Raw genomic sequence first — 12,897 nt, 5'->3', positions numbered from 1 at the left:
CAGACTAAAGGCCTGTTCACACCGGGATTTTCGCACGCGTTTATCGCCGACGTTTAACGCCTCGGGACTAAACAATGGGCGCCAATTTGAGTGTTCACACCGACGCGCAAAACGCCAGGCGTAAAAGCGTCATTTTTAAAAAAACGCCTCGGGTTCGTTTTTTTATTTTGACGCGACGCGTAAAAAACTGGCCGACCAATGAGATCGGCGCTTTTGTTCACGTGCCTGGAGCTGCTGAAGTGACAGTAAAACACGACTTGGTGGCGCTCAAGCACAAAACGCTCTTGCCGAGCACACATTGATACGACGAAGAAGTAGTAAGTAGACAAAGAAGAAGATGAACTGCTAATGCTGCTTGCCAGTTAGCAAAAAGTGTGTGAATGGTTTTGTCCATATACATAATGGGCCCTATCTTGCACCCAGCGCAATTGACTTTGTACACCGACGCATGTGTCATTCCTATTTTGCACCCGCGTAAAGCGCGCTTTTCCCTCCACAGAATCACGTCGCTAAACTAGTGAATGAACTTGCGCTACCTGGGCGGTTCAGCGCAAAAAAGGAGGCGTGTTCCGGCGCAAACAATCCCTGGTGCTATTTTGCTGTTCCATTAAACAATTGCGCCACTGACCAGAAAAAACCTAGTCTAAAGTCAGTGGCGCGTTGCGCGTTGTTCATTATGCTATTTTAAGGGCGCATGCTTGACCATAATGTATAGCGTGCACAACGCGCATACACTTTGCTCATGTAACCTACACAGATGCAACAGTTATTTTTGCAAATCATAAATTGTTACACTAAAAAAATATTAACACATGAGATGACGGAAATCATTGTGGTGTGCCACGAAGATGTGAAAAAATAGGCATAAATCTAGCTTACAAATGATTCAGGCTAATTGTAATAATTAAGGATAAGACCTGTTAGCCCAATAGTGGCAAGACATATATGTATATAAGGACATCTGACAAATTGGTTTGTCCGTCAAGAACCAGGAAAAAAAATCGACTGAAAAACTGAAAAAACTGAAAGACTGAAAAAAAAAAGACTGTGAAATCACCTTTACCATAATGTACAACATTACAACTTCACTTCTCTGTCTTTCACTGCTCTTACAAGCACATCAGTCTCCTCGGCTGTGAACCGCTCCTGGCGTGCGCCTGGTAAATACGCCATAATAATAGCAATCCATAATGGAACTTGCGCACCTGCTTTTAAAGGGAATGTTGGATGACGCTCGGATTGGTTTATTCACGTTACGCCCAAACCACACCTATGAATAATGAAGCTACTTCAGACCAACCCATTTTAGATTTGCGCCGGGCGCAAGAGCCATTTATCCCGCCGGGAAAATAGCAACAGCGCCGAGACCCGCCCACAAAGTTACTTGCGCTTCGCGCGTTGACACTTGCGTTTCAGATCGTTAAAATAGGGCCCAATATGTCTATGGTTTTGGCAAGCACGTAAATACTGTCTCTCTTCTCCTTCTGTGTGACAAGCGAGTGTCAGAGGCTTAAAGTGCCGCAGCACCATCTTGTGTACTTGGGTGTGAACACTCAAGACGCGCCGAAAAACGGCACGAAAAACGCTGGGGATAAGCGCGCGCGATATTCGTCCCGGTGTGTACAGGCCTTAAGGCTGGCAATTCCCCTCCAGCCGGTCTGCTTCAGCCGTTACCGGTGCCTACACGACCCTGGTCTCACTTAGCTCTTGACTTTATCACCGGGCTTCCCCTCTCGGCGGGTAACACTGTTATTCTAACCGTGGTAGATCGTTTCTCTAAGTCGCAAACGCACCTGGAAGCGAGTGCGGTCCACTCTCTGTCGAGTTAGAAGACGCATGACCGTTGCAGCCAATAAGCTCATGATTAAGAGTCCTCGCTATGCTTGCGGTCAGAGGTTATCTACTTTGAATTTACCTCTCCAGTCCGATTCACGTAAATTATCTCCCCATTTTGTTGGACCATTCCGCATTGTAAGGGTCATAAGCCCTGTCGCAGTTAAACTTCACCTTCCGCCCAATTTACGCCGAGTTCATCCCGTGTTTCATGTCTCCTGCATTAAGCCCGCCATCTGTCCTCCCTCTCACCCGGTTCACGCTCCTAGTATTGTCAATGATACCCCTATCTACAGGGTTCGTCGAATTCTCGACATGCACCGTCGGGGACGCGGTTATCAGTATCGTATTACGATCCATTGGTTTTCGATACAACTCGAAAGTTTGAAGTTTGCCCTCAGAAATGTATACATTTACATCAAGAAAACGAATACTCGCTGTGTCACACTCCTCATTTTATTTATGTGCTTTATATGTTTTGATTATCATATTATTTTACATATGCACCTACACTTTTAGAAGATATAGGGCCCACACCATATAACTGTTAAAACACGAAAAAACGGAAATTGGAGGGGAAACGTTGTCACATAAATAATGTAAATTTCTGTCAATAGCAAGGAAAGAGTTAAATAGCTCTGGGCCGTTCATTTACACAACAACAGTGTTTTGGGGGACTGAAAGCACAAACTTTTGAAAAGAGGTTTCAAAGTGGAAGTTTTTGAAAATTATGTCATTATCATCTCCGTGTAAACTACAAAGATGCTAAAAGGGTGACGTCATGCACATACGTATTTGCTTGTTAAGTCTATAGGAGAGTAGTGTTTCTTTTACACATAAACTGCCTACTGGCCTGGCAGCAGAATATAACAATTGTAATTGTTTTTGCAGATCCATGTGAATGGGGATAAATTTGACAACATCATTGTCTATACAATGGGAAAAAAGTTGTGTAAACTTAACCTAAACTTTCGGTCTCAGAAAACTCTTTTTAGGTAGAACTCTGATCTCTTTTACGTCTCTTTTAGGCACAAAAGGAGATTTTGTGCCATAAACCAACATCTCTTTTTGCCAGAGGTGGCCATAGTGTTGCTCATTTTGTGTGTAACTTATCTTCATAGCTTAAAGTTCAAAGTTAGAACAGTGTTTTAAGGTTTTCTAACTTAACATAGGCATTGCATTGAATGCAAAGAGCCTAGACACTTAGTAGGTGAGTTTGAAAATATTGTTTTGTGAATGGATATGGAGATTATATACTCCATTTTGTATCCATTTAGTGTAATGCAGATATGCATGTGGTAGGAAACTCAAAAGAGACCAGGAGACTCCAGTATCTCCTCAGCAGGATTCTTTATTGACAATAAAGAATGCTGTTTCATTCAGCAGTCATCAAGTTTAATAAGGGATCTGTCCATTGCTTTATATACGTTTAATTCATTTCCTGTTTTCTTACCTGTTAAGCTGTTTGGTCGCGGGTTTATCCGCTCGTAGATCTCATAGCTGTGTGTAATGAACGGCTTAGATCCGTCATAAAGAAACTTTCTTGGCATCATCGGCCCATAATGCTGTGGTACTGCTGTCATCACTGGCCTGGCTGGTGACCCCGACTCGATCTGCCCGTCTCCACTCACAGAGCTTACACCTCTGGAATAGGGTGACATGGTGCAGCTTGCACTGCCTGAGTGGGAGTTAGAGGATCTCATTCTACACAGGGTGGCAGGAGAGCTCTTCTGTGGGACTCCAGTGCTTGTGAAAATGGAGAGCAGAGGTTTGGGCTCTGTCAAGATGGGCCCATGGGAGCTCCCTATGGTCTGTAGGGACCCTTGAGACGGAGAGACTTTGCTTCTATACAGTGATTGAGTACGAGTGGGCATTGATCCAACTCGTCGAATAGCACAACCTGGTTTAGCCCCGCCCATCACTCCTGATGCCTACAAAAGGACACAAAAATTATTTATTGCAATCTGCTGATCTATCTAAAAGATGGGCATCACTTTAACAGTAATGTTCTCTTATCATAATACATTAAGATTCAAGATTCAAGAGGTTTATTGTCATATGCACAGTAAAAACACCACTGTTTGACCACACAATTAAATTCTTACTTTGCAAGTCTCCCTTACACAAAAATATACAGTATAATATAAATACAGAACAAATATTCAAAAATAAGCAAATATATACTGTACAAAAAATTTGCAAATATGCATTGTGCAACAACCAAGGTAACAGTAAGTGAAGATAATGGGGAGTTAGTGTTTCATGTGTTGTTCAGGAGTCTAATGGCTTGTAGATAAAACAATGTTTGTTTTTCTTTTTGTGTTTGAATTCACATTCCTATAAGTGTGAAGAAGTTGTGGATGTGTATTGTAAATTACACGGGGGAAAAAGTGCATATGCCTGTCATTGTATCTTCCGGAACCAATGTTTTTGCTGTGCTTCACATGGATGAATTGGTTCAACTTACCAGTGTAAACATGGATACAGGACAATTTAGAGAGAATTGATAAATGCATATCATTAAAAAAAAAAAAAAACAGTGATTTGCCGTTTTGAATGATCCATAACCAATTTTTATCATTCATCGTGTCAACAAAATTTCGACTTGACGTTACACACTTTACAAGCACAACACAGTAGCCAGAGCTACTTTTCTCTGTGTATGAATATGATGTGACATGCACAGATGAATGATATACAATTTCCTGTGAAATCTTTCCTGACAGCTCTAAAATATAAATCATTATTATAGGTTTATCAAAGTGTATTTTCTAAAAGACACATGCATTCTCCCATCAATAACATTTTTTTATATATATATTTTTATATACAACCCCAAATCTAGAAAAGTAGAACATTTGTAAAATGCAATAAAATCAAGAATCTGGAATCTGTGATTTGTTCATTCTTTTTCAACTTTATTTAATTGACAAAAGTACAAAGAAAAGATTTTCAACGTTTTCATTAAATAACAAAGTTGTATTTTGTAAATAATAGACAAATTTGGATTTTGATGGCTGCAAAACACACCGAAAAAGTTGGAACAGAGGCATGTTTACAACTGAGAATGTTGTAATTTTGCAAGTGGAATTTTTGCACAATCTCACCTGATACAAGACAGCTGCTCAACAGTCTGTGGTTATCTTTGTCTGATTCCACTTTTCATGATGAGCCACACATTTTCAATAAGAGACAGATCTGGACTGCAGGCAGGCAGTCAAGCACATCCACTCTGTCTAAGAAACCACTCTGTGGTAGCACATGCAAAATGGCAGTATTTGTCTCTGTACAATCTCAATACACAGCATCCACATCAATGGTACCTTCACGCACATGCAAGTCACCCATTCTGTTTGCACAGATGCACCCCCATACCATGGCAGATGTTTGCTTTTGCACTTGTCGTTGATGAAAGTCTGGATTTTTCCTAACCCTTTCGTCTTTGGGACTGAGATCTCAGTGTCAGTTTTTCCCGAAAACAAGCTGAAACGTGGACAGCAGCACACATTTCCACTGTGTTTTGTATCACTTGAGATAAGCTTAGGTCCAGAGAACTTGGCGCCATCTTTCCATTGAAGAGATGTGTAGCTTTCTACTTGCATAAGAGATTAAAGTTGTCTTTATTGATCCAGATGCAGAGGCAGACTTTGTTAAGTGACAACCAAAGTACCAAAGTTTTCCCAAGTACTCCCGAACCCATGTGACTATATTTAACACAGTAACATCATGGTTCCTCATTCAATGGCATATGAGGGCTCAAAGGTCATATACATTACACGGAGGTATCCTGCCTTAAGCCGGGTACACACTGTGCAATTTGGCCACGATTTGGCCGTCTGAGCCAAATTTAGCAAATCCTAAAAGATTCCTCTGATCCTAGGCTAAAATCTGAAGTCTTTGATCGTTAGTTTGACATGTTTCATCGGCAGCCAATTAATGACCGCTGCGATCAAATTTGACCTCAGATGAAATTCTGGCAGTGTCAGAAGATTTGGTGCACAGTCTGCAGTGTGACTTCTCCTACGAAAACCGTCAAATTATCTTCCTTTTTCAAGACAAGCTATATGCTGTTTCACTAAATGAGGTTCGGGAGGAACATGTCAGATAATTGACACAGGTGGAGAGTACTCAGCTAATCAACAAAGAGGTATATATACGCAGCCGTCCTACCTCCATTTTGTTGACAGTTTTTTCAGCATAATGGCTCAACGAACAAGCTCCTCATCCAACGATGAAGCAGACCTCCGTAAGGATTCGCCGTTGCAATCCGTCGGCCCCAGTAACACCTGTCCGACGCCGGCTATCACAGCCGAGCCCCAAGCTTCTTCACGCGGCCGCACGCCTGCTCGAACAAGCTCACGCACGCCGAGACGCCGGGGCCAATCTTCACCACCACCTACAAGGCTTCCATCTTCCTCCCCGGCCTCCTCCTACCGCTCGGCTGTCCCGACGATCCCACCTATCGGGAAGTGGACCGTAGCGGGGTTGAGGCAAGTGCTGGGGAACGCGAACATCCAGGCGTCACGTAAAATGAACAAACAAGAATTATACAATCTTTACGTGTCTGTTCAGTCAACTAACCTCTCTCCTAAGCTCTCATCAGCCCCAAAGGCAGCCCAAAGGCAGAGCAGAGCCCACAGAGCTCAAAGCTCGCCCAGCCAGACACCATCATCATCCTCCAGCACAAAATCCGGCAGGTGTCACCCATCAAGCCGCCGCCGCAGGCCTTCAGCAAGCCTGGGCCACGCCCAGGATCCCGCCGGTGCAGGCCTTCTCCAACCTCCTGATGCGGCTCAGCCCTTCACTTTTGCGGCCGCAGGGCCGCTCGCAGCCGGGCCCAGCGGCCTCCCCACAGCTTCGCATTTTAATGCCCCCGCTGTTCATAACCCTTTTTTTCCACAGTGGCCGCCAGCGCCAGTTGCAAACGTCAGCGCGATGATGCATCCGCTGACAGCACAGGCCCAAACTTTGCATCAGTATTACTCCACAGGTTATAACCCCACCCACTTTCAGTGGCCTGCAGCTCCAGTAGCGCAAACAAGCGCAGGCACACCTCCGCTTGCAGTACAAGCTCTCTCTGTCACGTTACGCTGAAAGAAAACTGAGGTGCGAGGACTCAAGTGCAGATAGAGGATTTATTAACAAAAACAAACATAAATACAAAACAAAAACCCACGAGGGGGCAAAACACATAATAAAACATAAAATAACACAAAAAACATACCACAAGAAATCACGGGGGAAAACGGGAGACGTAGACATAACAACGTAACCACAAAGACTGTGAGCACATGGGAACTATATAAAGGGGAAGAATCAGGAGGGAACAGGTGGAGGAAATCAAACACTAATCAGATAACAAGGGGGAGGGATCAAACAATGACAGAGGCACATGGCCACACTAACAAAACCCACATGTGCACACAAGACAGGACAGGCATGTGACATAACCCCCTCTCTACGGAGCGGCTACCAGACGCTCCATCAGCCGAGGGCGGGGCAAGAAAGACAGACCAGGGAGGGACGGGAGGGACAGACCAGGGAGGGACGAAGAGGGACAGACCAGGGCGGCACGGGAGTGACGGACCAGGGCGGCACGGGAGTGACGGACCAGGGCGGCACGGGAGGGACGGACCAGGGCGGCACGGGAGGGACGGACCAGGGCGGCACGGGAGGGACGGACCAGGGCGGGACGGGAGGGACGGACCAGGGCGGGACGGGAGGGACGGACCACGGCGGGACGGGAGGGACTGACCAGGACGGCGCGGGAGGGACTGACCAGGACGGCGCGGGAGGGACTGACCAGGGCGGCACGGGAGGGACGGACCAGAGCGGCACGGGAGGGACGGACCAGAGCGGCACGGGAGGGACTGACCAGGGCGGCACGGGAGGGACTGACCAGGGTGGGACGGGAGGGACTGACCAGGGCGGGACGGGAGGGACTGACCAGGACGGGACGGGAGGGACAGACAAGGGAGAAACAGAAAAGGAAGGGGAAAACAAGGGAGAGACGGGGATCACAAAAAGTTCAGGCGGCCGGGGGGGCCGGGGACACCAGCAGAGTTCAGACGGCCTGCAGAGTTCAGGCGGCCGGGACGGCCAGGGTGGCCAGCAGAGTTCAGGCGGCCGGGACGGCCGGGGTGGCCAGCAGAGTTCAGGCGGCCAGCAGAGTTCAGGCGGCCAGCAGAGTTCAGGAGGCCAGCAGAGTTCAGGCGGCCGGGACGGCCGGGGTGGCCAGCAGAGTTCAGGCGGCCAGCAGAGTTCAGGCGGCCGGGACGGCCAGGGTGGCCAGCAGAGTTCAGGCGGCCAGCAGAGTTCAGGCGGCGCAGGAAGAGCAGGGCGCCGGGGCGGCGCGGGGAGAGCAGGGCGCCGGGGCGGCGCGGGGAGAGCAGGGCGCCGGGGCGGCGGGGGAAGAGCAGGGCGCCGAGGCGGCGCGGGAAGAGCAGGGCGCCGGGGCGGCGCGGGAAGAGCAGGGCGCCGGGGCGGCGCGGGAAGAGCAGGGCGCCGGGGCGGCGCGGGAAGAGCAGGGCGCCGGGGCGGCGCGGGAAGAGCAGGGAGCCGGGGCGGCACGGGAAGAGCAGGGCGCCGGGGCGGCGCGGGAAGAGCAGGGAGCCGGGGCGGCACGGGAAGAGCAGGGCGCCGGGGCGGCGCGGGGCGCCCGATCGGCACCTCCGGCACAGCAGAGTCTGCCTTCCCTGATACCACCGGCACGGGGACCACCGGCACAGGGATCACCGGCACAGGGACCACCGGAACACGATTCACCGGAACAGGGACCACCGGAACACGATCCACCGGCACAGGGACCACCGGCACACGATCCACCGGAACAGGGACCACCGGAACAGGGACCACCGGCACACGATCCACCGGAACAGGGACCACCGAAACACGATCCACCGGCACAGGGACCACCGGAACAGTCACGGAGCGTGCTTTCCCTCTCCTCCTCCGCTTACGGACCCCAGGGACAGGATCCACCAGAATGGGGACCACCGGAGCGTGGACCACTGGAAGGGGGTCCACCAGAGCTGAGACCACTGGAGTGGAGGCCACCGGAGCAGGGACCACCGGCGCAGGGACCACCGGCACAGGGACCACCGGCACAGGGACCACCGGCACAGGGACCACCGGAACAGAGTCCGCCGGAACACGATCCACCGGCACAGGGACCACCGGCACAGGGACCACCGGAACAGGGTCCGCCGGAACCGGGATGGAGGGAACCTTTCTCCTCCTCCTTCGTTTCGGAACCACTGGAACTGGGTCCACCGGAACAGGAACCACCGGAAATGGAGCCACCGGACTCAGGGGAGGGGCCCTTTTCCTCTGGCCAGTGAAATAATCCACCGCCTCCTCGAATGTTGTCCCCTCCAGCGCTCTCATTATGATCCAATCAAATGGTTCGTCGAGGGCATAATTGAAGAGCTCCTTAAGAGACTCATCTCTGTATCCCAGTCCTTTAGCAGCCCTCTTAAACTCCCGTGCAAACTCTCTCATCTCAGTCCCCTCTTGCCGCATAGTGCTCAGGGAACTGAACTGGACTATGCGGTCCCAGAGGGGACAGGAGACAAAAGAGGAAGGTCCTTGCGGTGACCTCCTTCTCTGCTGAGCCCTCATAGTGGTGGTTACGTTCTGTCACGTTACGCTGAAAGAAAACTGAGGTGCGAGGACTCAAGTGCAGATAGAGGATTTATTAACAAAAACAAACATAAATACAAAACAAAAACCCACGAGGGGGCAAAACACATAATAAAACATAAAATAACACAAAAAACATACCACAAGAAATCACGGGGGAAAACGGGAGACGTAGACATAACAACGTAACCACAAAGACTGTGAGCACATGGGAACTATATAAAGGGGAAGAATCAGGAGGGAACAGGTGGAGGAAATCAAACACTAATCAGATAACAAGGGGGAGGGATCAAACAATGACAGAGGCACATGGCCACACTAACAAAACCCACATGTGCACACAAGACAGGACAGGCATGTGACACTCTCATCACAGTATCATCCTTCTTTTCCCTTCTATCCTCCAACAAATGTTCCTTTCCAAGCCACAGAGGGTAATCCAAGGGCTGAGCCACCGCCACCGTCGAGACAGCGCTGCCGATTTATGCACATTTGTTCTTTTTGCGGCGGGGCTCACGCCCGTGTTGTATGTCCTATGTACAAATCTGTAAATAAAAAATCAAAAAATTACTTATCGACTCCAGTAAATATTTCACGCCTGGACTTAGAACTAACTCATCACCCAGATGCCAGTTTTACCAATTATCTGCTGTCAGGGCTCAAAAATGGCTTTAAACCCGGAGTAGAATGCCCGCTCTCACAAAACACCATTTGCAACAATCTTCAATCCGCTCTCTCAGAACCAGAAGTAGTAAACAACCTGATTAAAAAAGAAGTCGAGTCAGGCTTCATGATCGGGCCGTTCGATATTCCCCCATTTAACATGTTTCGTATCAGCCCCATCGGCGTGGCCACAAGAAAATTTTCAGGTAAAAAACGCCTAATAATCGATCTGTCAGCCCCGCACAATTCCCCATTCCCCAGCATAAACAGCTTGATTCCCCTCAACGAATTTTCGCTTAAATACCACGACATAGATCAGGCAATCAACATGATCAAAATCGCAGGAAGGGGTGCATGGCTGGCAAAAAACGACATCACATCGGCTTTCAAAGTAATGCCCATCCATCCAGATTCATGGCACCTCTTCGGAGTTCGATGGCTGGGGAAATACTACTTCGCAGTACGCTTAACGTTTGGATGCAAAAGCAGCCCTAAAATTTTCGACATGTTATCAGAAGCCGTTTGCTGGATCTTGTCAAACAATTATGACATTCCCCACCTCATCCACCTTCTAGATGATTTTCTAATTATCTCGCCTCCCGATGCCATCCCGGCCGCTGATATCCTCACAGTGCAAAAAGTTTTTGCTGAGCTCGGAATCCCCATTGCACAGGAGAAATCCATGGGGCCCGCCACATGCATAGAGTTCCTCGGGATTAAATTAGATTCAGACAAATTCCAGGCATCCCTGCCCAAAGAGAAAATCGACCGAATAATTCTCGTCTCATCTAGTCTCCTAGAAAAAACCGAGTGTTCAAAACGTGAACTCCTATCTCTGCTCGGTCATTTAAACTTCGCAATGCGCATCATTCCACAAGGCCGCCCCTTCATATCGCATCTCCTCTCACTCGCGTCCTCTGTCCACTCGCTAGAGGACCAAATTTCAATAACTCAAGCATGTCGTGACGAACTCAGGCTATGGGTAATGTTTCTGAACCAATGGAATGGCCTATCCTTTTTCTACAGTAATCTCGTCTTGTCCCCAATCGATATCCAACTGTACACAGACGCCGCCCCCTCAACTGGATTTGGGGGGTTTTACCAAGGTCGGTGGTTCGCTTCTCCATGGCCCCCACAGCTCCAGGACACGACACAGTCCTCAGCGCTATTTGAGCTTTACCCTCTCGTAGTAGCGGCTTTTCTGTGGGGAAAAGAATGGGCCGCTAGCAGCATTCTAGTGCACAGCGACAACGAAGCAACAGTGCATTGCATAAATAAAGGTCGTTCACACGCACCTGCCATGATGCCACTTCTAAGGCGTCTCACATGGATTTCAGCTTGCGACCAATTCATCATGATAGCTAAACACGTACCTGGATCAGAAAACCAAATCGCTGACTCTCTGTCTCGTTTTCTGTTTCAGAAATTCAGGACGCTGTCTCCAGAGGCGGATCAGTTCCCAACTCCAGTACCTCGCTATTCGGAACTGATATTCCCATAAACCACCCCTTGAAACCTCTCCTCAACGCATCGTTAGACACCATTCTCCAAGCAGTTTCTCCCAGGACCCTCCAATCCTACATAACCGCTTGGAAAAATTTTAGAGCATTCCACAACTCGTATAATATGCCGTTCCCCGATTTCTCTCTCCTTTCAATCACCTCATTCTCACCTTAACACCGTAAAAAACCTCCAAGTCGGGTCTATCAAAGGGTACTTGAGTGGCATTCAGTTTTTTCACAAACTATTACACGGCGGTCCCTCGCCCGAGATAAACAATTCTCAAACCTCTCTACTGATCAAAGGGATCCAAAGATCCCAGCCCACCCGCCCTGACACAAGACAACCAATAACGATAGACATCCTCACCAAATGCATTCACACCTTGCGTACAAGCTACCAGCCCAGAAATACCGCCCGAACACTCGACACCATGTTTATCCTAGCTTTTTTCGGTTTTCTCAGATGCTCGGAGCTCGCTATTACATCCAAATTCGACCCAAAAATCCACCCCACCATCTCAGACTTAACAGCCATGGACGAGGAAACAATATCATACCTGATCAAACAAAGTAAGACTGACCAAACCAAAAAAGGTCATTTCATCTACATTTTCAACCTTCCATCACCAATCCAACCATACCAGTCCGTTCTGGCATACCTCCAATGGAGAAAATCTCAGGCCAAATCTCCCATGGAACCCCTGTTTACAGATGAAGTCAACAAACCCGTGACGCGCTTTTGGTTTCAGAAGCACCTCAAATCCGTTCTCCAACAGGCAGGCATCTCAGCAACGAACTACTCAAGCCACTCTTTCCGCATTGGGGCGGCAACATCAGCAGCTCAAAAAGGCCTCTCCCAACAACAGATCCAAGCTCTCGGGAGATGGTCCTCAGATGCCTTTCAGAGCTACATCAGGACCAACCAGTTCCACATCAAAAAAGCTCACCAAACTCTCATTGCTTAAAAATCCTCTAGGGCATTTACTGGGGAATTTCCTCCTGTCCAGCAAACATTGAGTCTTACGTTCTTCCCGGGTTCTTTCCAGAGTCAGTGGAAAGTTTCCCACGAAGCGAGTCAGTGGAAAAGTCTCCACGCAGCGAGTCAGTGGAAAAGTCTCCACGCAGCGAGTCAGTGGAAAAGTCTCCACGCAGCGAGTCAGTGGAAAGTCTCCACGCAGCGAGTCAGTGGAAAGTCTCCACGCACCGAGTCAGTGGAAAGTCTCCACGCAGCGAGTCAGTGGAAAGTTTCCACGCTGCC

General features: G+C 48.7%; 1 protein-coding gene across 3 annotated transcripts in view; it reads right to left on the bottom strand.

The window, feature by feature from the left end:
- LOC307128900 (plakophilin-4-like) overlaps positions 1-12,897 on the bottom strand; it is a 132,762-nt gene that overhangs the window by 64,803 nt on the left and 55,062 nt on the right. For all 3 annotated transcript variants that reach the window (XR_013816825.1, XM_079820933.1, XM_079820934.1), the window contains one exon: positions 3,287-3,764. Coding sequence is in view for 2 of the 3 variants with exons in the window: in XM_079820933.1 (XP_079677059.1) it covers positions 3,287-3,764 (478 nt within the window). In the remaining variant the exon portion in view is untranslated. The remainder of the gene's footprint in view (positions 1-3,286; positions 3,765-12,897) is intronic.

The sequence above is a fragment of the Gobio gobio genome, assembly GCF_949357685.1.
Source record: "Gobio gobio genome assembly, chromosome: 7".
Classification (NCBI taxonomy): Eukaryota; Metazoa; Chordata; class Actinopteri; order Cypriniformes; family Gobionidae; genus Gobio; species Gobio gobio.
Note: the sequence above shows the minus strand (reverse complement) of the source record. Positions and strands in the feature narration are given on the sequence as shown.